The sequence below is a fragment of the Triticum urartu genome, chromosome 4 (genome assembly GCF_003073215.2).
Source record: "Triticum urartu cultivar G1812 chromosome 4, Tu2.1, whole genome shotgun sequence".
Taxonomy (NCBI): Eukaryota; Viridiplantae; Streptophyta; class Magnoliopsida; order Poales; family Poaceae; genus Triticum; species Triticum urartu.
The window spans coordinates 4,064,469-4,091,682 of record NC_053025.1 but is presented as its reverse complement, the minus strand read 5'-3'; the positions used below and the strand labels follow the sequence as shown (position 1 = coordinate 4,091,682).

The window sequence follows — 27,214 nt, the reverse complement described above, 5'->3', positions numbered from 1 at the left end:
AACATCTGCCCTCACCACTCGAAGCACATCTCCCCACCAGTTGTAATTGTATTGCCTGTCGTTGCTGCTGACAACATGTCGTCCCAGAGGTCACAACACATCATCCCACCATTTGCAACATGTCATCCTAGCAAGTCAAAGCGCCCGTTATCACCGCGTGCAACATGTTGTCCCACTCACCGTAGCATGTGTCATCCCTGCTCACAACACGTCTCACATGAGTAGAGTCTGGTTGTTTCCTTGTCAAAAGTGGGGCATCATGGCAGCCTCTTGACCCCCGACCATATGGCAGAAACAACCGAGGCCGTGAAACTTTACTTGGAAGGGGAGGAGCCGACACGGTGGGACACCAGGGTGAGTTCCAGGATGCCGTGGCAAATAAGCAGTCGAGCACGAGTTGCCTTTGTCCGGTTATCTCTCCATGTGTAGACGAAAGCCGGGCGGTAGAGGAGAGCTGGCGAGTCGGTATTTCTACATAGTGGGATGGGTAGGCTGCTGTTTTTAGCAGGAGGAGAACTCATGGCATTGGCTGCTCTTTTTGGGTACATGTGTAGGATATTATTTGCGTATTAAGTATGTGATTACCATTGGCGTTAATATTTGGAATGATATTAACTGCACACTAAACATGTTGAGCACTCACCATTGGAGCAGCCTTAGTCGTTGGATTGACCTGATTTGACGGCCGGGATTTATTGGATCTGCCCCTTTGGGTCTTTTTATATTGATATAGAAGATATAGATAATCTCATGTCACGTCTGGTTCTCACCATTCTAAAAACATAGAAATGGAAAAAAAAAGTTGAGCATTCAAATGCCACGGCATTTTGAATCCTATGGAGGAACCAAAAACACAGAAATATATGGGACAACAAAACTTTCCTACAGTATTAGGCACTTATGACTGTTGCCATGAAAATAAAGAAAACTTTCAATCAAGGACCATATATAACATGGAAACCTTCGGGAATTTCCAGTCGCATATTGCGGTTGTCACAGAAAAAAAGGAAACTTCCTTTTGGTCCTTGACGGCAAATTTCCTTCGAAATTGCAAGCAAAGTAAAACATAGAAAATCTCCATATGATTTTTCCAGTTTTGCAAAGAAAACAAGTTGACATATCCGCCTATGAAATTGATCGGCTCAGAGAAAAAAAGGTGGGATTGCAATGGCACCTTCCCCCGGGAGGGCAAACTTAAGCAATAAACAAATAAATACTCGTGTTGGCTTTGCAAATACTGGCTGACAAGGAGGAATAGGTGGGTGTGGAATCACTAAACGAGGCCTAGCATAACGAACTTCATGTTCCTCGTCATCAACTCTATGTTGTTCTTCACCTTGCTCTCGTGAGTCAGGGATTGCTGCCGCAGGTGTTCCTTTCATACTCCAAGAGAGAGTACCATGACCTTGCGAGTGTATGACCGGATAAGACGGTCTAGGTTTTCACGGAAAGCGCTATCAAGAAGTTTAGAAACACTCCTTCTGCAGAATTATTGAACAATGTATATATCAGCACTAATTTAGACTACATACATATACTGAATCTGAAGCGGAACACATCTCTAGTTACTACTATTGTATTTATTAGTACAGTAAAATATTATGGAGGTACATAACACTTAAGATTGCAAGATTTCACTTCAGATAAAGAAAAATGACACACTTCATTCAGAATATATCTTTAGGTAACCATGTCACCATGAAACAGGACAAAAATAAGTGTGTGAGTGTGAGTTTAGTCAGTAAACACTGCTAAACATCACTGATTGTTTTGTTAATGGAACCTTATCATTAATTCAGGCATCATATAAGCATCGTTACCCCAACCATCATGCATACGTTGATTGAGACCAATATCAGCAAAATGTGGTGCAAATGAGCAAATTGTAACAATATTAGCATCAGTAGCACTAAATACTAAGAATCATGGGCTCTATAAGATGGACCTCCTCCAACCAAAGCAATAAGATGTTCTGACAATGGCCCATTAGTCCAATGGCACAGGGAGGCTGAGCAGCAGCAGCTCGAAGCAGGAGCAGCTAGCGGGAGCAGTAGGGAAGCGGGATGGCGGGCGGTTGCAGGCACGGCGAGCACGTTCCAGGGGCGAGGCAGGGCATGGCCCAGGCGGGCGCGCATGCGGGGGTTCCGCAGGGGGACGGCCGGATGCCCAGGGCTCATGGGAGCGCGGCCAGGAGCCTGGAGAGCGAAGCTCCGGCCGCGGCGGCTAAGCTCGGGGGAGGGCACCTACGGTGACCGAATAGACAGGGAAGAAGGGGGAATCGAAGGCGCAGCTCACTGTGGTTCTTTAGGCGAGCTCGAGGTGGTCGGGGATGAACCGGAGATGCGCGAATCGACGACGGGGTCGACGACCGTGGCGGAGAAGACCGCGCGATGGCGAGGCAGCAGGCCGTCCGAGCTCCAACCGAAAGGGAAGGGCGATGGAGACGATGATGGCGGAGCTCCTTGACGTCTTGGCGCGACGAATGGAGACCGGTGGCCGCGGGATCGATGACGATGACGACGACCGCGAGTTCGGCCTCGTCCAGGTCGTCGGATATGAGCGAGGGAGAGGGGATTTGGGGACTAGGGTTACCAGGGAGAGAGAGGGGAGCTCGGGGCATCAAGTAGGCGCCGGGGTAAGCCGCAGGATGTCCAACACGCATCCACAGCCGCGGCTATGGTGGTCGGATGCGTGCCACGACCTCCTGTTGTGAACAGGGAGGAGGATGGCTCTTGGTGGGCTGGGCCTTGTGTGCTATGGCCACTTATGGCCCAGTGGCACAATAGGCTTTATTCATTTTCTATTCTTTTATTGTTTTACATTCCCGCTACTGTTTTCTATTTATTCTAGCTACCAAATGAGCTTTGTTACTTGTAAAACTTTGCACTTAAATAAAGCACAACAATATTAGATGGCACAAAAAGTTTGGGGCCAAAAGGAGTTGTCTAGACATTTTTAAAAATTGGAAAGGCCAATTTTAGATGCTACTGGACCACTAAATAAATTTCCGGGGGCACCTGGGAATACAAAAGAGGTTGGTTCCAACATGACAAATAACTAGTGATTATTTTCCACACTTTGAACATTTTAGATTTTGTGTTTGAAAACTTTTATTTTTGACTTTAATTTAAATTTGAAATTTGGACCGGATTCGAAACAACGCGAGTTTAACAACAGTAATCATGATGACGTAGCACCATTAGCAGGGAATTACTGTGGCTTAATTATCCGGGCGTCACAGTATCCCCCCAAGTCAGCCACCGCGTCCCAGCAAGGCCTGCGTCGGGGATCATACTTGAGAACAAATATTTCATCATCCTCTATACGGCGATGACCGCCTCCCGCCAGATGCAAAGTGACCGTACAACTAGCAATCCGAAACAGGTTCTTGGCACTCGTCAAATCCGAAACAGCGATGTACACTGGGGTGAAACTGCTCGCCGAAGACAAGAGCAGTGGTTGCACGCTAGCCGGCGCGTTCATGTCCGATCCGACATTGTGCATTTGAATGATGCGCCTGTTACGCGTTACAAGATCCTCTGCTAATGTCTGGTCCTTGATGATGACGGGTTCGCGGCGGCGGCGTTCCGGTAGGTGGAGCACATAAACATTCCCAAACCGAGTGAGGCAGTAAACCATACCATTTTGATGGTAGACGACATTGATGAGCTGGTCTCCGGTGGCAAGACGGACGCGGTCAAGGATGGCCCACCTCCTGGCCCCCGCGGTGACGTAGGCGAGCCTGTCGATGTCGCAGATGGTGGCGGCGGTGAAGTCGTCCCTAGTGGGGTCAGGCACGAAGACGATCTTGGAGAGCAAGCGGGTGTCGTAGATGAGCGGCGGTAGCAGAATCTCGGCGGCGGTGACTGGGTGGAAGAGGGTGAGCAGGCTTTGGCCGTCGTAGAGGCAGACGGAAAGGGCAAGCCACCCGCCTCCGCAACCGAGGCAGCTCCTAATCGGGTAGGTGGACGTGAACTCGAAGGAGCCGCGCATCGGGTGCAAGGCGTTGGGGCAGGACGGGCCTGAGGGGATTGCCTTGAGGCCGAAGGAGCGGTGCGCAGGGAGCGAGACGATGGCGGCGGGCCGATGTCTGGTGGCGCCGTCGCGGTGGAGGACGAGCAGCGATGGCGGCGGGCCGATGTCTGGTGGCGCCGTCGCGGTGGAGGACGAGCAGCGATGGCGTAGGTGGCGCGAGCGCGCGACGCCATGCCGTGCAGGTGCCCCGCACGCTGGTGTAGGACCTGAGGTCGTCGAGGCCATCGGCGACGCGAGAAAGGAGCTCCGGCGGCAGATCTATCCAGCCTTGGAACGACGACATGGCTGGCTGCGGAGGGGAGGATTCCTGCCTCTTTTTCTGTGAGGAATGGAGGGATTGTGTGTGGGCCTAGGGTTTCACGATGGGCTTGGCCTGACTTCCTTCTTTATAGCTGATCGATACTTTTCCAAAATCACCTCATGGATTAACTTAATAAAATCAAATCAAAAATTTCACAACACAATCAAAACTTATCCCTCCGGATACGGAAATCAAATCAAATCTTACCATATTCGCTCCTTTTTTAAAAAATCTTACCAAAACCAAGACTAAATTAAAACTTTCCTCCGTCGTTGCGTAGCAAAAGAGAAAGGGAAGAGACTGCCCGCCGGCCGGCCGCCCGCCCCCTCCATCCTTCCTTGCTTGCATCTATCTTCCGTTCCGCCGGCCGCCGCCTCCGCCTCTGCGTGATTTGACTAGAAGAGAAGAAAAGATGCTGCCTTGGATCTTCAGCCGCAAGGGCGCCTCGGGCTTCTCCTGGGCATCCACCGCCGACCAGGTCACCGCCGGCGTCTCCGCAGCCGGCCTCACCGCAATAGTCACCGGTACCTACCTACCCCTCCTTTGCCCCTCCCTCCCTCGTTCCATCTGATTCGAGTCGCTGAATCGGTTCCCTGCCATGCCGCTGGCAGGTGCGTCGAGCGGGATCGGCGCGGAGACGGCGCGGGTGCTGGCGGCGCGCGGGGCCCACGTCGTCATGGCCGTCAGGAACCTCGCCGCCGCAGAGGACGTGCGGCAGGCCGTCCTCGCCGAGACCCCCGCGGCGAGCATGGAGGTGATGGAGCTGGACCTCTCCTCCCTGGCCTCCGTCCGCAAGTTCGCCGACGACTTCGCCGCCAGGGGACTCCCGCTCAACATCCTCATGTAAGGCAGCCCCACTTCTCGATAGTTCAGGTTCAGGTTCAGGTTCAGTTGTCAAGACCATTCAGGTTCAGGTTCAGTTAGACAGGGGCTGACGGCCATTAAATTCAGAGAGCAACATCTGCATCATGACTTCATGAGTAGGTTTCTGTCAGTTTGGCTGCAACTTGATAGTTTCAGCAGGTTTCTGTCAACACCGAGCCGATTTAATTTCTGGGTCTCTTTTGTACCGGCTCCACTTGAACCATAACATGTTAGTCCGAGTAAATGCTGCGACTAGTACATCAGTGTAGGGTGGAAGAAAGATATTCTGGTGATGCCTTCAGTCCTGAATTCAGGAACAATCTTCCAGATTTCCAAATTTTAAGGAGGCTATGGGCATGGGAAATTTCATTTCATGCAACGGTAATCGGTTTGTAGCACTTCACTCTAGACTAGAGTTGGTATGACATTGCTAGTGACCTGGATACAAGATCATAGTATTGGTCAAGTATCTGCTTACGATGCTTCTTGCACCACAACAATTGACCCTGAATACTTACTGGTTGTACCTTTCTTCAATAATCATCTCGTGTATTGGGACCTAGTGTCTTTCATGCTTGCTCAAGCGTACTCTAATAGCTCATCGTGTTCCCTGATTACATGCATGATGCTTTCTCTGGCTGGCAGCAACAACGCAGGGGTAATGGCGACCCCTTTCTCCCTCTCAAAGGATGGCATCGAGATGCAGTTTGCAACTAACCATGTCGGTATGAATCGATTACCAACTCAACTCCCATCTACTACTTGACTAGCTGATGAACCCAGTTAACATACCCTGATATGATAAAAAAAACACTTCATTTCAGAAATAGTGTTGTCAATTTTATTCCAGTGGCATTCCCCTGGCAGCGAGGTTGACTTTTTATGCCTTAATATAAGTTTGAATGGCCCCTTGATGTATCGACATTGCTGTAGTACTGCTGCTCCTGAACTCTGAACCTATATAATTAAAAAGAAAATTGCTGCCAATTCTAGAGCAGTGCAAAACCTGCAAATTGTATCAGCAGACAGTTACAAGCTTGTAATTTCTATTTCTCCTAACCCTACTAGTTCGTTTCTACGTCACCTAACTGTCATGATCCTCCTTTTCTAAAAAAAAACTAACTGTCATGTCATAATATTCAGGGCATTTTCTGTTGACACATCTTCTGCTGGAGACCATGAAGAAGACCTCTCGTGAATCAAACGTGGAAGGAAGAATTGTTAATGTTTCGTCAGAGGGGCACAGGTTTGCATACAAGGAAGGCATCCGTTTCGCCAAGCTAAATGACGAGGAAGAGTATGTAATTTCCGTGCCGTCATTCTTATGTTTTCCCCTACCATTTACTTTATGTCAAGGCAAACGAGAATCACTTGCTGTTTCAACCTTGCGTTGTGCAGGTATAGCACCATTGCAGCATACGGGCAGTCAAAGCTTGCCAACATTTTACACGCTAATGAACTTGCCAGGAGATTTAAGGTATGTCTCGTTCCTTTTAGATTGTGTGCTTGTGGCACTGCGCCATGTCTTGGGTTCGTATTATTTCGAGCTTGTTAGGTCCAGCATGAGTACTTATGCTAGCAAACATCGTCAGTTGGATTTTTTTTTCTCAGAGTCTGCGGTTAGAAATCACACCACTTTCTGGAATAAAAGAAAGCTGAGCGGTTGTTCCACACGATCTTAATGACACATTTCATTTGTTTCTCTGGGTCTGAAATTGTGGGAGAACAATCTGCTTATCTGCATCCAAACCCATTGTCTGAAAGCTGAATTGTTTGCTCTTATTTTCAGTTCTTTATCAATATGATATATAGATTTGTGTTGAGCCCAAGCACGTCAAATCATGATTCAGTATTTTGTTGATAACAGGAAGAGGGTGTTAACATCACTGCGAACTCTCTGCATCCTGGATCTATCATCACGAACCTTCTTCGCCACCACAGCATCATAGATGGTAAACAAAGAAAGAAATATACTCTACTCAGCAGAAATGGAGTGCTTCTTTTGAAACCCTAACTAACGACTGATTTCATGGGGGGGTTTTCCTTCCCGTATCTGCAGTCATGAGCCGGACGCTTGGTAGACTGGTGCTGAAGAACGTCCAGCAGGTGCGCTTCTTTTGCAGCAGTACGCTCAATCTTGACAGCAGGGCCTTGTGTCCATTTTAGATTATATAACAACAGGGGCTCCATGGCTGGTGTTGAGAAACTATCAAACGATAGGTGTAGCATTCCGCGTTATAATAACGTGGCCATGTGATGGGATGTCGTCACATTGCGTCGATGACGAATTGAGCTTGATCTGGGAAATGGCATAGGACGGCAGGATCTGCAGTTGTGGAGTATTACTAGTCTTTTTGTCCTAGGTTTGGCGATGTACTCCTTACTAGGGACCTCACCGGCACTGCACTGCACTTGGTCTGCTGCCTCGGGCAGGCCCCTAATATATACTTGAAGATGTACAGTACTAGTTTATTCAGAATGTACAAGTTGATTAGAGAAGTAGAAGAGATCCAGATCTCACTGGGTCATCATCATTTGTTAACACGCGGCTATAGATGTTGAAACTCTGTGGCCAGAAATCAATCAATCATCATCATTATTTCTGTCATTATCCTAGCTCCAAGTCTACTAGCTAGCTCTGACAGTACAAAACACTAGTCTCTTGCTCTTGGGCGATTTGATTTGATTTGGGATTTGGATTTGCAATAGGGGGCTGCGACGCAGTGCTACGTGGCGCTGCACCCGGGCGCGAAGGGGGTGTCGGGGAAGTACTGGAGCGACAGCAACCTGTACGAGCCGAGCGACAAGGCCAAGGACGTGGAGCTGGGGAAGAAGCTGTGGGACTGCACCCTCGACCTCGTCGTGGCCTGAAGAATGCCTGACCTGGTTTGGTTTGGTTTGGTTGATTGGGAGAGATGAGATGAAAGATATGGGAGGAACAGGGAGTGTCGTCGATACGGTATAATGGACAGTAATGTAATACTGTATATACAACAAACAGCTGAGTCTGCGTGTCTGGTAAAAGTAAAACAGACAAATAGGGAGAGAATTTGATCCATGTGTCTGAATTCCGTCATGTGCAGATGCAACAAGAGAATTTTTGTTGGTGCAGTATGAATATGCTCTCCCCTCCCCTCTCCAATGAGAGGGACAGGGAGCGTCCTCCATACGGTATCTGGGCTGTGAGATACTGCCTCCTTGCTTCTATTCTTTTTCTTGACAAGGATGGCTCCCTCCGTTCCAAAATAAGAGTGTTCTTATGACACTCTTATTTTGGGACGGAGGTTGTACTATTTAGAACATTTTCAACTAGCTCCTCACTCTCCCACATTTATCCCGGCGCACAGTCCAGACCATGCCTGGGCCGAAAAACTGTGCCCGACCAGACCCCACATAACGAGGTCAAATGTCCACGCGGTCCGGCACCCCTCAAACCCAGCCATATGTGGAGCGATTATGAGGTGGTCCACGCTGGACTGGCCTATGCCAGCCCCACACCACCTCAAACCAAACCCTAGGCCTCACTCTCGACTGCTCTGCTCCACTCCCTTTCCATATTGTCCTCTCCCTTCTCCTCCGCTCCACCATGGCCGGCTCAGGCAGCAGATTGGGAGTCCAAAACCGACCCAATTGATTGTGATGTGGTTGCTGCGGAGTCTTCGATCTGTGTTGTCCGACAAGGGGCTCGCCCTCCATCGCTCGCGGTTGGACAAGGGCGGCTCTTCGAGCTTCACGTCATGCCCGGCGGGTGTCCAGGGTGAATGCAACCGCGGGCCGAGGCGCTCCGAGCCATCACCGAGTGGACCAACGTCGCTCATGCAACTTCGGTGTGTCGTCTTCGGCATGTACTCCCATGCACCGTTGGTTGCTCTTGTCGCGTCCTCTGAGCGTGCGGCGGCTCCCGGAGTCCGAGGCATGGCGACTCGGCTCACCGGGCAGAAGGGCCGGCGCGGTGGTGCCCCATTTGTTTGCCTGCCATCTGACGATGACGATGACCCACCGCATGGGTTCCACAACCAGCTCTAGAACGTCCGTGGCGGAGCGCCTATACCGCGAGCCGTCTTGCCCAGGCTCCTTGAGCCGCCCGCACCACTTGCTCGGATGCAACGGATTAATTCCCGCCGGGACAACTTGGATGGCTGAGCTCGGGCGGATTCCCTCATGGGACCGGCAAAGAGACATGCGGACGGCAAACTCCTCCTCGTCCCCCGCACGAGATGAGGTCCTAGACGGCGGATCCAGAGTTGTTGGACTCGAATCCATTGCCCGCCATGTTGGAGATGGCCGGAGATCATCGAAGATGAGATATGGTTAGATCAGAGCGGATTGAAATTGGAGTAGATTGACAAGTGGCTAGGGTTTTGTCCGGATGCCTAAAGGGAGGGGATATTTGCGGGGTCGGGGTGAGCCAGCTTGGGTTGGATCCGACGCGTCCTGACGTGCCTGGGCCTCCCTATATTCGCCCCAGACATGAACTGATAGTCTGAACGTATAGGGACGGTACGAGGGATGCAGTTGGGTCGGTCGGACGGACGTGTAGGGGGTGAAGGGAAGCTTTTGTCCGGTGGTTGTGCCCGAGCGAGCCGAGACAGACGCTAGTTGCCAGAAGATCCACAGTGGGCCCACTGGTCTGCGTCTTGTTGTTCATGAATACGAGGAGGGAGCGGAGCGGAGCCCCGTGATGCAGAAGGGGACACGACACGCCAGCTCCAGCTCCAGCTTTGGAGGCGGAGCAGATCGGACGGACGCGAGAGCACGCCGACGTGGAGGAAGCCTCGCCGTCCGTGGCGGTGGCGGTGGCGGAGGGAGATTTTACCAGCCAGATGCCCATGTGTTTTCGCTGGCGCTTTTGATTGAGGAGAGGTGAGAGAGAGTCCACTTATCCGCACGTCCACCTCTCGTCCCCTCCCCTCACTCGCTCGCTCCATGGCTTCCTCCCTTTCCTTCTTCACCGGAGACAGATGCTGCCCCTGAGCTGAGCTGCGATTCCTCCCTCCTCTGCTTCCTTCCGGCAGCTTCCCTGACCTGAGCTTGCTGCTACCTGGAGTGGAGTGGAGTGGAGTGGACGCAGGCAGGCCATGGCGATGGGGGCGGTGCTCTCCTCCAGCAGAGCAGCCTTCCTCGCCTCCTCCTCCTCCTCCTCCTCTTCTTCACCAGCAGCAGGTGCGTACTCGACAGATTCTTCATTCCCATCCTTCCTTCACTCTCTTGGTTTGGTTAGGGGGGAATGAGACGAATCCACCAGCTGGTGTAGTAGATTAGTAAGTACTTCCTCCGTTCCTAAATATTTGTCTTTCTAGACATTTCAAATAACTACTACATACAGATATATGTAGACATATTTTAAAGTGTAGATTCACTCATTTTACTCTGTATGTAGTCACTTATTGAAATGCCTAGAAAGACAAGTATTTAGGAACGGAGGGAGTATTACACAAGAACCAACACACTAGATACGGAATTGACAGTTTCCCAGATTAAAAGCGTGCATGCATTCGGTTTGTACCAAACAGAGTATAGGAATCTCTTTCTTTTCTTTCCTAGGACTAGGAATACTACTCATTTCCTTCCTATGTTATGTCTTGGGAGGAAATTGCACGCCCACTCACTTTTCGAGTGCCATCCTCTCACATTCCTATACTAGTTGTAATTCCTCCGTTTTAATTAGTTTCCTCCAAACTGAATGAGCCCTACAGCATTCCATCGCTCAACACTCCACAACCATAAATACTACTCCCTCCGTAAACTAATATAAAAGCTGGCGTTTAGATCACTATCACAGAGGGAGTACATGATAAATCAATGCACCGAATCTAGAAATGCACCTATCACAGAGGGAATACAGAGAGTGTAGTGACACTGAGTTAGTTGTGTCTTGTTTTCCCTTGAGATGCCTTCTGCACTTCTGTTGCAGGCCTAACCTTTATGCTCAACTGACTGCTGCTCTTACATACATACATACATACATACATACATACAGGAAAGCAGCAGCAAGATCACACCATGATGATGATCAAGTATTCCTCTACGTCGTCGCCACACACCAGGTGGCCGGTGTGCTCCCAGCTGGTTGCCGGAGACAGAAATGGAGGAACCGGCCGGCATGTCTCCAGGAGCACCGGGAACCAATTCTCTGCCCACATTCAGATTCAGCAGCCTCAGCTCAACTCTACTCCCATGAGGCTCTGCAACAATAATGCAGGCCTGGTGAAGAGGAGGGTCCTGTCAAGGGTCGAGTGCTTCCTATCCTCGGACCCGGTCACCAGCGGATGGCACAAACCCAAGAACCTCACCGGCCTCGACACCGCCGGGGTGCTGCAGCCCGAGTACAGAGCGCCCGTCAGAAAGCAGCGCGGAGACTGCAGGGCCGAGCAGTACGAGATGACCGGGGCGCCGCTGGGCGACGTCCCCGCAGAGGCCGCCGTCCTGGTCGGAGATGCTGCTAGCCCAGAGGCTGCTTCTTCTCCCGCCTGGTGGCAGCAGTTCCCCAAGCGCATGACCATCGTCGTCCTCTGCTTCTTCTCATTCCTGCTCTGCAACATGGACCGTGTGAGTTCATTAGTGCTTTGTGTAACTGAACCTTTTTTCTGTTGTGACTGTTATTTCAGTACTGAGAATTAATTGACTGAACCCTGCCAGGTCAATATGAGTATCGCCATCCTCCCGATGTCAGCGGAGTTCGGCTGGAGCCCGGCGACCGTTGGCCTCATCCAGTCTTCTTTCTTTTGGGGCTACCTTCTCACTCAGGTACATTGCTATATTCGTACCTAGAGCATTTTTCTCTGCATTTGTTTCTTATTGTTCAGTGTTCACCTTCGCTTGCAGTCGCAGATTCTTGATTTTAGTTTCAGTTTCAATTGAATGTACATGGGCACCGTCCTTGATTTCGTGAACTTGTGTTGCAGATTCTTGGAGGCATTTGGGCTGACCGTTTTGGCGGCAAGGTGGTCCTTGGGTTCGGGGTTGTATGGTGGTCTATTGCAACAATTCTTACACCATTTGCTGCCAAGCTTGGCCTTCCGTTCCTACTCGTCGTGCGTGCTTTCATGGGAATAGGCGAGGTAGATGTCTTCTACTGCCCCCTCTAAATTACTTTATGCTATTCATCAGATGTATAGACAACATATGCCTTAAAATGTTATGGATCATCAAGTATTTGGATATATATATCAGCTTCTTAGAATTATTAGTAGCACAGACACCGTTAATAAATCAATCTCTTGTTGCAAAAAATGCCTTTTTGGCTTATTTTTCTTATATCTATTTTTCCAACAGGGTGTTGCCATGCCGGCCATGAACAACATCCTTTCCAAATGGATCCCGGTTTCAGAGAGGAGCAGATCTCTTGCATTGGTATACAGTGGAATGTACCTTGGTTCAGTTACCGGCCTGGCCTTCTCACCTTTCCTGATAAGCAAATTCGGCTGGCCTTCTGTTTTCTATGGATTTGGGTCCCTGGGAAGCATCTGGTTTACACTGTGGCAACTCAAAGTAAGACATACCAATTTTTTGCACTCCTTTCTCACCTTCTGCCATGCGGTGCTATTTCTCAGTGCACTTGCATATGTCATAAGTACTTGCTGTGCACAGAATTTAATTTAACATGAACAGCTCTCGAAATGAGAATGCTAAACTTTTACTTGGTGACGTTTTTTCGGCTTTTAGATTCTCATCCTTGCTATTCAGCTCATTGCTGGTCTCTGTTCTAATTAGGCGCGCAGCTCTCCGAGTGAAGATCCAGAAGTAACCGAAGATGAAAAGAGGCACATACTAGGTGGTAGTACCTTAAAGGAGCCTGTTACCTCCATACCATGGAAGTTAATCCTATCAAAGCCTGCAGTATGGGCCCTCATAGTATCACATTTCTGCCATAACTGGGGAACATTCATTCTCCTTACATGGATGCCCACATACTACAATCAGGTAATTTATTAGTGCAAAATGTTGGGCATTCATCATTGCTCGTCCGGTTTTATACAGGTTCATGTCATGCATGCTGTACCCACCGAACGGTTTTATACAGGTTCTGAAGTTCAATCTCACCGAGTCCGGGCTTCTGTGTGTCCTGCCGTGGCTGACAATGGCCGTGTTTGCAAATGTTGGTGGCTGGATAGCTGACACACTTGTTGCGAGAGGGGTTTCGATAACAAATGTTCGCAAGGTAAGTTCATTTTCAGTACCTTGTTAATTATTTCCTGTGTTTTTTTTTGTGTGTCTGGGCAAAAGTTCGTTCTGCGCATAGTTGCCAATCTTGACATGCTTTGCAACCTGTCTCCGTGCAGATCATGCAATCTATCGGTTTTCTTGGACCAGCCTTGTTCTTGACACTGCTGAGCAAAGTCCGCACACCAGCCATGGCCGTGCTGTGTATGGCATGCAGTCAGGTTTGCACTTCTGAAACACAAATAAATCTTGTGCTATGATTGGTTTCTGATATTTCTGTTCATTTTTTGGTAGGGGAGTGATGCTTTTTCACAGTCTGGGCTGTACTCGAACCACCAGGATATAGGACCGCGTTACGCGGTAATGTCCTCGTCTGAATTGTCACTGTTCTTGTGTTCACTAGTTCTTCAGATAAGACATTGGCTACTGGTTGCTTGATTTGGCTTGCGATCCGATGAATGTGTCTGACTAGACAGTGTCCTGCAAAATTGCAGGGGGTGCTTCTTGGGCTGTCGAACACCGCCGGCGTGCTTGCAGGAGTTTTTGGTACTGCTGCCACTGGCTACATCCTTCAGAAAGGTGAAACCCTGTTTTCACACAGAATATGCAACTCTTTCATATGCTAACTTCCTACTGTATTTATCGCTCGCAGGCTCTTGGGACAGCGTGTTTCAGGTGGCTGTTCTGCTGTACATAGTAGGGACAGTGGTGTGGAACGTCTTTTCGACCGGAGAGAGGATCCTCGAATAAGCCATGGGACGGACGCTCCTATGCGCCGCTATACGAAAATAAGCTGATTTTTGCTGATGTCTGTCTTTTTGGTGTACACAAGAAGTAAACCAGAGCGAGAGATACCCTATGAAAAAACTCGCGTTTTTTAGCAAGAGATACAGTAGCTGCATTTGATGTTTCGGCCTGCGGAAAGAGTGAAGATCACACTGAGGCGCTGCACTTGATGTTTACACTGGGTTAAATTTTTGCTGTGAAAGTCAAGATGCTAGGCTTGGAACCAAAGAATTCTCTGAATCTGAAAGCGGCTGGTGCACGAAGGGAATTAATGCCACACCTTGCACCAAATCCTAGCTTAGCACCTTGCATCTGTTTGTTCCTGGAGGAAGTCCCAAGACTCCAAGCTACTTTCCCCCTGTTTCAGCTTTTGCACCAACTAAAGAATTCCACATGGTTGTTCTATTTTCCTGATGAAACCGATGTTTTAACCATGTTTGCAGCAGCTGCCAAATTCATGTGGTAGTATTACACAAGCATTTTTGGGAGAACAATGTTCTTTTTTATGTTGCGATATTTGCTGTTATTATTACTGTTTCGCGTGTCATGTATGACTACTATATCACATGACAATGACTTTATTTTTGCAATGTGTAAAACAAATATATTGGCGCATCTAGACGCTGACTTGGCGAATTATCGTATGGTAATCCTTTACTTAAAACTGTTTTATTTTTCTCCTTAGAGGTTTGTCTCAGAGTAGTGTCTGGTGCCGATTCCGGAAATGTTGATAATTCTGCCTGCCTATGCCGCCACCATCTGCGAAAATAATTGAACATGCAAAGTTCTGAAAATAATAGGTCAAATCCTTGGTGTACTTTCCTTGAACATGCCGTATATTGTCGTTTTACTTTCCCTTTTCATATTTTTCCACCGTGACAAGACTTCTTGCGGTGAATATCGACAGCGCGAATGTGATTTGCAATGAAAATGGTATGATAATCTTCTGCCGTGCCGTTATACTACATTGAATGATGAATGTTTGTTTCTTTGCACATGGATGCTTTGAACTCTGTTGCTCCGTTATTGGAGGGAGTGGGGTCCGGCCTAGCTAGAGGTTTATGAACATGTTGTATTTTCTTCTTCTGTGATATATGTATTTCTTCCTTGCAATCTTATTTATGAAGATGTCAACACTGGACAAGTGGAGACACAACACAAAGTGTTTTAAATATTTAAGTTTCCCTCAAGATTTCAATTTTTCTTGAATGGTTATTCCATATACTACGAAGAAAAGAAAAGGTGAAGGGGGGAAGAAAAGATAAACCCTGCTTGCATCCAACCTCTCCAACCAATCATATGATAAAACTACTCGCTTTTTCGTTAGAGGTCAGCCTCAAACTAGCGACTGCTTGCCTACACCACCACCATCTCTGGCTGAAAATAGTTGATTAAGCAAAGTTGTTATTAAAGTATGCCAAATCCTTGGTGTACACGAGGAGAAATAGTATTGCAACTGCTGCATATAGTCCTTTCACTATATACACTTTTCCCTTTTCATGCGAGAACGACATAGATGCAATTTGCAACGGAAGTGGTTTAGAATTGGTATAATATTAGTAGTGTAGGAGAAATCTTTTATACCGTTATACATCGAATGACCAGACGTTCTTTTGCACGTGGTGCTTTGAACTCAGCTGGGATCCGGTTGTGAGATCTATGAAACACGTCATTTTTTTTTCATCCAGGATAGTGGGACCCAACGTGAGTACATTTTTTTCAATAGTTTTATTCTAAGGAGCCATTTTGTAGGGAGTAATAAACTCATGTTGAATCATATACTAATGGTTGGGGCGTCACCCTGTGACGTCACTTGAGAGGAAGCTGCACGTACATTTTTATTTAAAAATATACATAGTCTTCACCTCCATTTAAAAAAACATCCAAAAATCCTCACCTCCATCTAAAAATAAACAAAAAAAAATATCACCATAGCCTTATCAGCGAGCGCCGCTTTGCATAGCCCTCCATTTAAAAAAATACATGGGGTCCTCACCTCCATCTACAAAAAAATTTCAAAAAAAATCCTCACCTCCATAAAAATATTCCAAAAGCTTTCTCACCGCGGCCAACCACTTGCGCCACGTGGCATAGCTGGTTGGCCGCTCTTCTTCTGACGCTTAATGGGTTTAATTTCCAGCAACTGCTTGGCTAAGTATGAACTAATCGCGTGTTGGTTTCTATTCAAAAAAAAAGAGAGTAATTGGTTTCTCCCTTGCAATCTTGGCTATGAAGATGCCAATGTGAACAACCGGAGGAAATGATAATGCATTTTCAGAAGATATAAAGGAAAACAATACTCCCTCCAATCCACAAAGTTGTATTAAACCTCCGACAAGTAATATGGATCGAAGAGAGTAATTCACTTTGCAACATTTAAGTTTCCCTCCATAATTCTATCTTTTGAATAATAATTCCATATACAAAGAGAAAAAGAGGGAAAAGGAAGACTGTGTGTTAAAACTATTGTCTTTTTTCTTGCCATTCTCAAACTAATGACCGGTGGCCCACATCACCACCATCTATGTATAAAAGTAGTTGAATGAGCAACTGTTGTATATGGTCCTTTCACTATACTTTTCCTTTTTGGTCAGAATAGTTCTTGCTCACCGATGACGTAAATGCAATTTGAAACAACAACAACAACAATAACAACAACAACAACAACAACGGAGAAAACTTATATGTTGTTATACATCAGATAATCATCATTTGATTGCACATGAATGCTTTGAACTCTGTTGTTCCGTTACGCGAGACGGTGGGATGAGGCCATGAGGTCTACAAACACATCATCTTTTCATCTTCTGGTGTGCCGGGACCCGGCCATGGGTAGAAATTTTTGTAGTTTTTGCTATAGTTTTTTTTTAATAAATGTAGTTTCTGTTATAGTGGGAGGCATTTTGTAGCCGCGGGACCTACCAGGTAGCTAATCGTGTAATCGGTCCCTTCCTCGCAATCTTGTCTCAGAATATGTCAATGCGGATAACGAGAGAAAACAGTAATGGATTTTGTTTTTGCGGACATAAATGGAAACCAATAATGGATTTTGCAATATTTTAGATTTCCCACCACATTGTCATTTTTTTGAGCATCAGTACAGACACAAGCGCTCGTATACACGCGCATACACTCATCCCTATGAATCATTGCCATTTCTTTTGAATGAATCATTATTGCATATACGAAAGGGAAGGAAAGGAAATGAAAAGGAGAGGGAAGAAAAATCGTGTCTTTAGCTAATCTCTCCGGCCAACCAAATTCGTCTCCACCTTGACTTGCTTCGACTCCACCTCCGTTGGTTGCCTCCGTCCCCTCCGACCAAACCCCAATGCCTCGCCGCGGCCGCCGATGGCCGACGCCCCGCCGCCCGCGCCCGTGACCGCGCCGCGCCGACGCCCCCGCAGAGAGCCGTCGGAGCCCCGGAGCGAGAGCGACTGGGAGGAGGGATCCAGCAGCAGGGAGGGCTCCCCGGGCGCCGACAGCGCCGACGGAGACGCCGTGCGCCGCGCCGCGCGCCGCTGGAGCGACGACCGGGCCGCGCGGATCTCGGGCACCGCCGCCGACGCCGGCTGGTGGCTCGGCGAGATCGAGCGCGACCGCGTGCGCCTCGTCCGGGACTGGGTCCAGGTCCAGATGGAGGCCGCGCGCGACCGCGACCGCGACCAGGGCGGCGCCGACGGCGGCGACCCGCCGCACCCGCCCCCGTCGCCCGCCGCCGGCCCCCGGATCCGCGGCCGCCAGGCCAGGCTCGAGCTCGTCATGCGCCTCGCCGCCGACCGCCACGCCGAGCTCCAGCGCCTCTCCCTCCGCCGCGCCGTCTCCGCCTTCCCCCACCGCAACCGAATCCACGTGCGTGCGTCGTCCTCCACCTACAAGCCGCCGGCCACTGTTCCATTAGCTGTAGCACGATTGCTCATTTCTTACTAGAGATTTTTCTAACCACAGGCGCTGCTCCGGGGAAGGTTTCTGCGGAACGGCGGCCTGCCGGAGGAGGAGAGGAGGCAGCCGTCGGTGGCCGCCAGGGAGCTCGGGCAGCTCCGGCAGCGCCACCCCGTCTCCGGCCTCAGGTCAGCAAGCTCGCATCTTTATCCTTGCTGCTGCTGCTGCTGCCCATGCTTAGTGGATAATAGCAATAGCATTCCATTTATTTTCCTGGAAAGGATTTATGCAAGCGAAATTATTGATTTTGGGACTACTAATTGATGGGTCATTGTCGGGACATTCTGCTTCTGTTGCTTTGGTTGGAGGAGGTCCATCTTATATGTATGGAGTGCCCATGCATGCATGATTCTTAGTGGTTAGTTGTACTGATGCTGATATCGCTACAGTTTGATCATTTTGTTTGCGCCCCATTTTGCTGATATTTGTCCTAATCAAACGTATGCATGATGTTTGGAGCAATGATGGTTATACGATGCCCACGGATTTAATCATAAGATTCCAATAACGGATCAATCGATGATGTTAAGCTTAAGCAAGCATTTACTCACTAAACTCACAAAATGTATTTTTGTCCTGGTTCATGTTGAAATGTGTGATTTATTCTTTATCTGAAGTGAAATGCTGTAATCTCATATGCGAGTTCGGGACCAATTTAGCTGTTGCACTTATAATGTACTTGCATGAACGTTTTACTGTGAACTAAATAATAACTAGAGGAGGATTTCCGTTTCAGATTGGAGAATCTTGTACGAGGTCAAGCAGCTAGCCGGTCGGATTCATCTTCAGCTCAGACTGTCGAGCTCTCAACCATTGACCATTCTGAATCAAGCCGTGCTGCTTCTGAAGATACTCAGGACATGCATCGACAGGCAAACGATAATGTTGATCTTCAGCGAATTGGAGAGACAGCAACAGGGTCAGATTATGGAAGCAATGCTCCTAGTATTGCTGAAGGATTGTCCGAGCCTCATAGTCAGGAGGAGGGTTGGCAGGAAGATTTGGAGGTGGTGGATAGAAGAAGAGACTGGGATCAGTTTTCCCATGCTATTACTACGACTGGAGAGGGATCTGGCAGAAACTGGATTGAAAGTGCGGACAGCAGTTCATCATCGTCTGATGAGAGGACAACAGAGGCTGGAGATCGTCAAGGTGCCTCGTATCTTCTGGAAACAAGTGATGAGTCAACAATTAGTGATAATAATCTTCCTGAAGCACATGAAGAGCAGCTTGACAGTAACCATCTCCCCGAAGCGCTTGAAGGCAATAATCATCTCCAAGAAGCGCGTGGAGAGTGGAACAGGGAGGGTAATGATCCCGCACAAGTGCGTGATGAGTGGCCCAGTGACGATCATTTTCCAGAAATGAATGAAGTGTGGCACGACGACGATGAGTCCAATGGGAGTGCGCATAACTGGCATGACGATCATTCAGAGCAACCCGTTGACCAGGAGTCTACGCTCATCAGAAGAGTTAATACATTTACCCCTGGCGATGACGATAATGTCTACAGCACAGAACTAAGGGAGCTTCTAAGCAGGTTTTTCTTTCTTTCTTTCTTGCACTAAGACTAAGAGAAGCTCAGCACCAAACGTGACTTATTATTAACGCTGATATATACATTGTTCAATAATTCTGCAGAAGGAGCGTTTCTAATCTTCTTGATAGCGCTTTCCGTGAAAACCTAGACCGCCTTATCCGGTCATACGTTGAACGGCAAGGTCGTGGTCCTCTCTCTTTGAATCTGCAAGGAACACCTGCGGTAGCAGCAGCAACCCCTGACCAGCAGGAGCAAGATCAAGAAGAGCAGCGGCATGGAGATGACGACGAGGAACAGCAACTTCTTCGTGATGCTGCAAATGTTAGGCCTCGCTTAGTGATCCCACCTCCACCTATGCCTCCTCGTCAACCACTTTGGCATTCGGAGCTGCATCATAACAACTGGATGAGACAGAACATCAACCGCTCCGATATCGTGAGCTATTCTCTTTGACATTCTTATTACTGCACACACTTTTATTCACTTTTTAATTTGTTTTGCTGCATTAAAAAATGTGGTAAAAGGGGGAAGTTTCTGTTAGATATTCCTAACCCAAGACCCTTCATGTCCGATAGCATGTTAGATATTCCTATCAACCAACTATCCCAAAAGACCGATCTGTTAGAAGAGGAGACATAATATATCTAACAGTTCCCTCCCTTAACGGTATGTCGTTTAGGTAGAAGTGAGGCACCTGCGGAGGCTGTGCCTCACAGGCGTGTGCTCTTGCCAGCCGAGCCCTGCTCGGTTCTCGTTTGCATTAATTTGGACTATTTTATTTGTTGGCATTTCAAAAACGTGGTTAAAAGGGGGAAGTTCCCTCCCTTGACTGCACATTTTGTTTAGGTAGAAATGAGGTACCTGCAGAGGCTGCGCCTTGGACGCGGGTGGGCGAGCTTACAGGCATGCGCTCTAGCCAGTCGAGCACCGCTTGGTCTTGTTTGCTTTAATTTGGACTATTTTGTTATAGATAATCGGATTTGCAATAACTTCCCTTCTTTGTAAGATTGATGGGAGGACATTTTAAGTTTTTTTAGGGAAGTTTTGCAGGCTATATATCAAAAGCTAAAGGCATATAATGTTTCTTCTGGTTTGCTTCTGCAGGAATGGGAGGCTATTAATGATTTGAGGGCTGATATGGCTAGACTTCAGCAAGGTATGGGTCATATGCAAAGGATGTTGGAAGCTTGCATGGATATGCAGCTTGAGTTACAACGTTCTGTGAGGCAGGAAGTTTCCGCGGCCTTGAATCGCTTCATCGGGGAGCAAGGTTAGTAACTCCTGTTTTCGACATAAACTCTTATGGTGGATCCTGGGCTAATTTAGAAAGGAAGACATAGCTTGGCATGCTCGGTCTCACCTTCAAAAAATGCTGGTAGTTATCCATTAACAGCACCTTTTATTGCTAAATTTAGTCTTGGTGTAGAGCTTTGCCTTTTATCTTTTTTCTTGTGCTTATACGATTGTACCCTGAATGCCGATGTACATGGTGTCTCAGGGGAACCCAAGGAGACCATCGACGATGGATCGAAATGGATGAATGTGAGGAAAGGCACTTGCTGTGTATGCTGTGATACTCCGATCGACTCTCTTCTGTACAGGTTGGTTTTTTATCCATTATTATTAGGGTGCAAGCTGTTGAAACATATGATTGCCTATTATTATCCAGTAGTGTTCTGAGCATGATTTTTCGTGGGTGGCGCAGATGTGGGCACATGTGCACATGCTCGAAATGCGCGAACGAGTTGGTTCGAAGTGGAGGGAAGTGTCCGCTGTGCCGCGCACCCATTATTGAGGTGATCCGAGCTTACTTCATCATGTAACTAGATGGTACGTAGAATATACAAGGAGGAGAGGAAGAAGGCGATGGAAGCTTTCTCTTGCAGCAAAGGATAATATAACCTGGACTATGATATGATGATGATGATGATTGTTCGATTTTTTTGGACACATTGGTTGGTTGGTGTGTGGGTGTGTGTATAATCCTTGGCCTCACCAATGTGTTGGTTTCCCCCCTCCTCTGATGTAGTGTAAGTATATGTGTTTCTTGGGTGGTCTTCACTGATTTATTCATGGGTTTTTTTCTTCTTCTTACAAACAAAGTTGACCTGGTGAGATTGCTCAGCCCTCTCTAAAACAATGATGTCTCACATAACATCGTCCTAATAATCGTGCTGAAATGAAATGAAATTCGTATTTGGATGGAGAAGAGCATCGTCCTATAAAAGTGCGTTGTCAGGATGAATAATTCTTGGTTGTCTGACATTTTTCATACAACCAATTTGCATAAGAGGGCCCGAGGATCCGTTTACCTGTTTGTTTATTAAATTGGAAACCATTTGGATCTATTTACACAGGAGGATCTATTTACTTGTTTGTTTATAAAATTGGAAACCATTTGGATTTTTTTTTCTACTTTGCAAGTGATTTAGAAGGGAAATTTCTGCTGAGGACCAACATAACATTTTCCTTTTTCTGTCACAACTGACAACCACAATATGCACCTAATCTTCCGGATGGCGTTATATATGGTCCTTAATTGAAATTTTCCTTTGTGTGTTTGTGGCAACTGTAATATGCGCCTATTATTCAAGGAAAGTCTTGGTGTAATGTACACATTTCCACGATTTGAGTTCTCTGTATGATTCAAAATGTCGTGGCGTCTGAATGCTCCATTTCTATTTCTGTGTTTTTCAAATCGTGTGAGCCAAAGATGCAGTTGGATTCTAAATTAAGAGGAGGCTGTTTTGAGACGATTTAAAATGATTTGCAGTTGTGTAGTAGTACAAGAGCAAGTTCAAGCGGCAGGCGTCCTCTCCCACTCTTCAAATTTTAAACCCAATCCCATTGCAATCGCTATCCGATACCGGTTTGCAAAAAAGACGAACTCGCCAGATCTCCTCCGCCGCTCGGCTTTTATCTAGACCTCAAGAGAATCTTTGGAAAAACTACGCCCCTCTGGATGCCTCCTCTTCGTGGCCGCCCGAAACTCACCCCCGACTCTCTTACATAGGCAAAGATGAATGACCCCTGCTTTTTCCTGGCCAGAGTCTATAGAACGCCGTATGCAAAATTAGTCTTTTCACGCATATATAGACGAGACAAAATATGGCCGTTGCAAAATATGGCAGCAGTTTGAAAATAGCAACTACAGTTTCAAGTTTGGCAGCAGTAGTACAAGAATTTGAGAAGTCAAATTTGAAGAGTTTGTTGGGCTCCTCACGGCTATAATAACTCCTCTTCGACCTCTGCCAAGCGGGCCCCACCCCTCGGTGACCGACGGGCGGTAAAAAAAGAAAAGAAAAGAAAAAGGAAGGCCCCAGCTTTCACTTCCAGGCAGCACACGAGTGGAGTGGCGAGCCATGGCGACTCCTGCCGCCGCTCCGCCGCCATTCTCCGACGCGACCTCCTACTCCGACTCCGGCTCCGATGGGTTCGTATTCCTGCACCCTCCTTCCTCCGGCGGGTCCTCGGACGAGGACGATTCCTCCCCCTTCTACGCCCCTAGATTGATTAGATTACAGATTAGAAAAGATAGATCTCTGATGCGTCTGCGGCTGCAGGTCCGGCGACAGCGAGGAGGAGGCATCTCCGATGGTGTGGGATTCACAAGGTACCTACTTTTTCCCTCCCCCCCTGCCACTATCTTCTGCACCATTCAGTTTCACTTCATGTATGGGCCTAAAATTCAGTTTCACTTCATGGAGTATCATTCATTCTTTAGAGGAAATTCAGTTTAACTTCATGGAGTATCATTTTTTTAGAGGAAATCATGGAGTATCATTCATCTTTTAGATAAGATTTCTCTGCATTTTACTTCATAACAGCACATTCTTTGTCCCCCCCCACCCATTCTCATGTGAGATTGATTCTCTCCCTGTATCTGACTTTTGACTTTGGGCATGGAGCTTCAAAGGTCTTGCGATATTCCTATGGTTTTGCTCCCGCGTCGTCGTCGTTGCCAACGTTTCTGTCTGTCCCTGCGCAGATTTACGCGCCCAGGCGGAGCGTAACGACGAGCAGCTGCTGGCCGCGATGTCGGTCGATCCTGGCCGTCTTCCAGCTCTCAACGATCTGCTCCTCGAGGTGTATGCCGTGCTGCGCCCCAAGCCCGCCGACTACCAGCAGCGGAACGCCTTGGTTGATGTCTTCAACAAGATGGCAACCAGAATCTTTGGTAAGAGATGATATAGCTTACCTTTCTTACTGATAATGTAGTCACTGAATAGCATGATGAACTTGGCTCGCTGAAAAGGAAAATATATACCATGAGGAACTTGGATCCGAGATTTTTTCAAATACTCTCTTTACTCATTGCTATATCACCAAGTCACTGTTAGAAAGGTGTATCAGCACAGCTTGTATGATGCTGTCTACAATAGGCAATGTCCCAGGCTTGCATTTTATATATTCTAGGACGAGAACATCACATGCCAATACGGATATTGCGGAATATATTTCACTGTATACTTTTTAACAAGTGATGTTCTGATTATTGTGTGAGCATTTGTCTCAATTTGACCTCCCCTCTTAACAAACTGTTGCAGGTAACGACAACGGGTTTCCAGTCGTGGAAGCATTTGGGTCATTCACAATGGATTTATTTACTCCTAAAAGTGACCTGGATCTCTCTGTCAACTTCAGTGCAGACATCGAGGATCAGTGCCCTCGCAAGAAAAAGATGAAAGTTGTCAGGAAATTCGCCAAAGTTCTATACTCCCTTCAAAGTAACTACTTCCTTGAGCTGAACATTTTCACATTAGTCTCCTGTGCGTCCATTCATCGGTTATAAACTTTCAAGCTCTTCACTCTGCATTCTTATGTGGTTTTATCTTCATCAACATAAGTATCACCCGCTCTTATTGAGAAACAAACTTGATACTGAAAACTCTGTAGAACGCTTATATCGCAACAGTAATTACAGTTTGGGGCTTGACAACATTGCTTGTTTTTGGTCCTACCATGTTACCATAGTTTGTTCAGAGTTTTGTCGAGTACAGATGAAGGAAACAACCTTATATTCTCAATTTCAGGGGACGGAATTTACTGTGGGGTTTTACCTGTTGTAAGTGCTAAGGTGCCTATTGTGAATGTTATTGATCGGGGAACTGGCATCGAGTGTGATATTACGGTTGAAAACAAAGATGGCATGACAAGATCGATGATCGTCAAATTGATTTCTTCACTTGATGAAAGGTTTCAGATACTAAGTTACTTGGTAATGTATCTTCATTTGATCATTTTCCTAGCTGTAACATACCAATGGCTGCGGGTTATTCTGAAGCTATGTGACAACAGTAACTCTTGGTTTTTCTGTTTATGCTGCAGGTCAAGACCTGGGCTAAGATACATGATGTGAATAGCCCGACAGCGCAGACAATGAGCTCGATGTCAATCATTTCCTTGGTTGCTTTCCATCTGCAGGTACCAAGAATGTATTCATTTTATTTAGGCTCTATTATTACATCACAAGTAATTATACCCCCAGTCTCTCGTTTGTTTTGACTAGTGACTAGTGACAAGTCACTGCATATCTAGTACTCCCTCTGTAAACAAATATAAGAGTGTTTAGATCACTATTTTAGTGATCTAAACGCTCTTATATTTCTTTACGGAGGGAGTACCTAACATCTTAGCTCAGCAGTCTTGGCATTTAATACTACTTTGATTTGTTTATCTGATTAGAAGTTGAATATTCTTACTGCTTTTACAATGGGCAGCGCAGACCCGCCATCCTCCAATATTGCCCGCGTTCTCTGCCTTGTTAAAAGGTTTGTGTTCTTACCTTTTCTTCTGCTGCTGTATCTTTTTTACCCAGAAAGGATGATGAGATAACTATCTTGTTTTGGCCCCTTGCAGATGGTTCAGATTTCGCAAGTGTTGAGAAGAACATCTCGCTCTTTAAGGGGTTTGGGAGCGCAAATAAAGAATCGGTAGCTGAACTTTTTGTAACACTAATGAGTAAGGTGAGTAATTTTTATGTTCATTTTCTATTCTATTCATTTTTGCTGTGTAAGTTATGTTCATCATACTTAAAGAATAGCTGACCTTGACCTTGTGCCCTGCAGCTACTATCAGTGGAGAGTTTATGGGAGCACGGGCTCTGCGCTAGCAATTTCGAAGCATCGTGGATCTCCAAGACCTGGAAGAAAGGAGTTGGTAATCTAAGTGTAGGTGTTCTGCACATTGACTAGTACTACTAATAATAGGTAACAGAATGCCAGCCAGACTCATTGTGCCCATTATTATTATTATTTCTCTGGTCCTTCTCATCATATAGGTTGAAGACTTCTTGGACCGGTCGCAGAACTTTGCGAGGGCTGTAGGGAAGGCGCAGATGCAGAAGATCTGCACATGCCTTGTAATTTGCACTTCGAACCTGACAGATTTCATGAAGGGCCACATCGACGCGTCGAAGCTCAAGACCCGCCTGTTTGGGCGCCTGAACCCCGACGATCTGGTCAGCAGGCCTCGTCCGAGACGCGGCAAGAGGGACCTTAGCCCGGAGGGCAGACGCGGGATCCAACAAGAGAGGACAAAGCGTGCTGCACGCCACGAGGAACCGGCACACCAAGTTAATGCTACGCCCGGCACTGCTCGTGTTGCCACGGTTCTGCCTCCCTTTCGACATTGTCGATTCCCGGGCATCCAGTCTGGTGGCGCGCAGTATGTGCATAAGCCATGGTGGCCCTTTAGGATCGTCCCTTCAGGATTCGGCTATGGGATATCCGTTCGGTTGCCCCCGAGAGCCCCCCATCCTGGGCCGGGAATATTGGGGCGAGCCCCGGGTGATCTGATACGACCGAATAGTGGAATTCAGCTGCCGAAGCAAGGCTCGCTTCTCCCGACGCCATTGCGGGAAAGGTCTGCCAGCACGCGTCGTCCGGGCAGCGGTGAAGACGAGCAGCTCCATACAGCACCGTGAGCGGAGGGACGGTGGAGTTCTTCATATTAGCTTGCTGGTCTAGGAATGCAGTTTTAGCTTGCATATGCTTTTAGAGCTGTGCTGACTGCCAAGACTGTATTGATGTATCCTTGGGCCTCATTGTAAATGCCTTTCGGTTGAAGAAAAACTGAAGAAGCTCCTCAACTAATCGTATTATTAGCTACTAGTACAACACTTGTTTTTTATGGTTTTTTCTTGAGGGGTAGCTACAACAAACGCTCTTTTTATTGCACAGCCAGAGAAGAGTTGCAACTTTGACATATAATAACTATCATCACCTGCCGTTTCAGTTTTGCAACTTTGACATACAAAAGTTTACAACTTTAACATATAAGGGTTGCAACTTTGAAATACAAAAGATTGCAACTTTGGCAAATAACTATCATCAAGCACACGCGCAACAATTTGCTTCCAAAATTGAAGATCGCAAATGACATGGCGGGAAAAAAAAAGAGAGACGATGGCAAAATAGGCACCCAAGAGTTTGAATCTGTAAGCTAGAATTCTGAAATCGAATGCTTCTCCCACTGCCCACAAAGCCACTGCTATCTAATCCACATACATAATCCCTCACCAAAAAGGGCATATTCAAATTGATTGCGAGCAGAACAAACCACTGAAATTGGATTCATGCAAT

At 47.2% G+C, this 27,214-nt stretch overlaps 4 protein-coding genes and 1 long non-coding RNA gene across 5 annotated transcripts; 3 read left to right on the top strand and 2 right to left on the bottom strand.

The window, feature by feature from the left end:
• Positions 1-1,060: 1,060 nt before the first annotated feature.
• Positions 1,061-2,674, bottom strand: LOC125553325. The gene is made up of 2 exons (XR_007304028.1): positions 2,296-2,674; positions 1,061-1,481 (listed from the first exon to the last, which is right to left on the bottom strand). It is a non-coding gene; the product is annotated as an uncharacterized LOC125553325 (long non-coding RNA).
• Positions 2,675-3,210: 536 nt separating this feature from the next.
• LOC125553296 lies at positions 3,211-4,318 on the bottom strand. The gene is made up of 2 exons (XM_048717110.1): positions 4,153-4,318; positions 3,211-4,022 (listed from the first exon to the last, which is right to left on the bottom strand). Exons 1-2 carry the CDS (start codon positions 4,316-4,318, stop codon positions 3,211-3,213), a joined length of 978 nt encoding a protein of 325 aa, XP_048573067.1.
• A 279-nt stretch (positions 4,319-4,597) lies between these two features.
• LOC125550132 (short-chain dehydrogenase TIC 32, chloroplastic-like) lies at positions 4,598-8,314 on the top strand. Its single transcript, XM_048713048.1, has 8 exons — positions 4,598-4,860; positions 4,948-5,179; positions 5,846-5,925; positions 6,344-6,497; positions 6,599-6,677; positions 7,068-7,152; positions 7,260-7,306; positions 7,910-8,314. The coding sequence occupies exons 1-8, from the start codon at positions 4,749-4,751 to the stop codon at positions 8,069-8,071; spliced, it is 951 nt and encodes a 316-aa protein (XP_048569005.1). The 5' UTR covers positions 4,598-4,748; the 3' UTR covers positions 8,072-8,314.
• Positions 8,315-10,049: 1,735 nt separating this feature from the next.
• On the top strand, positions 10,050-14,788 carry LOC125550131 (probable anion transporter 4, chloroplastic). The gene is made up of 11 exons (XM_048713047.1): positions 10,050-10,363; positions 11,181-11,749; positions 11,840-11,947; positions 12,106-12,261; positions 12,476-12,691; positions 12,914-13,123; positions 13,224-13,361; positions 13,483-13,584; positions 13,658-13,723; positions 13,858-13,942; positions 14,016-14,788. The coding sequence occupies exons 1-11, from the start codon at positions 10,279-10,281 to the stop codon at positions 14,111-14,113; spliced, it is 1,833 nt and encodes a 610-aa protein (XP_048569004.1). The 5' UTR covers positions 10,050-10,278; the 3' UTR covers positions 14,114-14,788.
• A 2,542-nt stretch (positions 14,789-17,330) lies between these two features.
• On the top strand, positions 17,331-26,751 carry LOC125550130. The gene is made up of 16 exons (XM_048713046.1): positions 17,331-18,001; positions 18,098-18,219; positions 18,828-19,631; positions 19,733-20,066; positions 20,736-20,901; positions 21,130-21,232; positions 21,337-21,450; positions 23,195-23,244; positions 23,620-23,808; positions 24,179-24,358; positions 24,665-24,849; positions 24,960-25,055; positions 25,357-25,402; positions 25,491-25,597; positions 25,700-25,801; positions 25,912-26,751. Exons 1-16 carry the CDS (start codon positions 17,501-17,503, stop codon positions 26,554-26,556), a joined length of 3,744 nt encoding a protein of 1,247 aa, XP_048569003.1. The 5' UTR covers positions 17,331-17,500; the 3' UTR covers positions 26,557-26,751.
• The last annotated feature ends 463 nt before the right edge of the window (positions 26,752-27,214 follow it).

What these genes read in the sequence shown, in the direction of transcription:
- LOC125553296 (XM_048717110.1), bottom strand. Translation starts at nt 4,318, where the DNA reads ATGTCGTCGTTCCAAGGCTGGATAGATCTGCCGCCGGAGCTCCTTTCT. An exon ending in GCTCGTCCTCCACCGCGACG is followed by an intron (nt 4,023 to 4,152) that starts GCGCCACCAGAC and finishes CAATCCCCTCAG; the next exon opens with GCCCGTCCTGCCCCAACGCC.
- LOC125550132 (XM_048713048.1), top strand. Translation starts at nt 4,749, where the DNA reads ATGCTGCCTTGGATCTTCAGCCGCAAGGGCGCCTCGGGCTTCTCCTGG. An exon ending in CTCCCGCTCAACATCCTCAT is followed by an intron (nt 5,180 to 5,845) that starts GTAAGGCAGCCC and finishes TCTGGCTGGCAG; the next exon opens with CAACAACGCAGGGGTAATGG. An exon ending in TGCTGAAGAACGTCCAGCAG is followed by an intron (nt 7,307 to 7,909) that starts GTGCGCTTCTTT and finishes GATTTGCAATAG; the next exon opens with GGGGCTGCGACGCAGTGCTA.
- LOC125550131 (XM_048713047.1), top strand. Translation starts at nt 10,279, where the DNA reads ATGGCGATGGGGGCGGTGCTCTCCTCCAGCAGAGCAGCCTTCCTCGCC. An exon ending in TTACACTGTGGCAACTCAAA is followed by an intron (nt 12,692 to 12,913) that starts GTAAGACATACC and finishes TGTTCTAATTAG; the next exon opens with GCGCGCAGCTCTCCGAGTGA. An exon ending in TGCCCACATACTACAATCAG is followed by an intron (nt 13,124 to 13,223) that starts GTAATTTATTAG and finishes GGTTTTATACAG; the next exon opens with GTTCTGAAGTTCAATCTCAC.
- LOC125550130 (XM_048713046.1), top strand. Translation starts at nt 17,501, where the DNA reads ATGGCCGACGCCCCGCCGCCCGCGCCCGTGACCGCGCCGCGCCGACGC. An exon ending in ATCGACTCTCTTCTGTACAG is followed by an intron (nt 21,233 to 21,336) that starts GTTGGTTTTTTA and finishes TGGGTGGCGCAG; the next exon opens with ATGTGGGCACATGTGCACAT. An exon ending in GTTCTCTGCCTTGTTAAAAG is followed by an intron (nt 25,403 to 25,490) that starts GTTTGTGTTCTT and finishes GGCCCCTTGCAG; the next exon opens with ATGGTTCAGATTTCGCAAGT.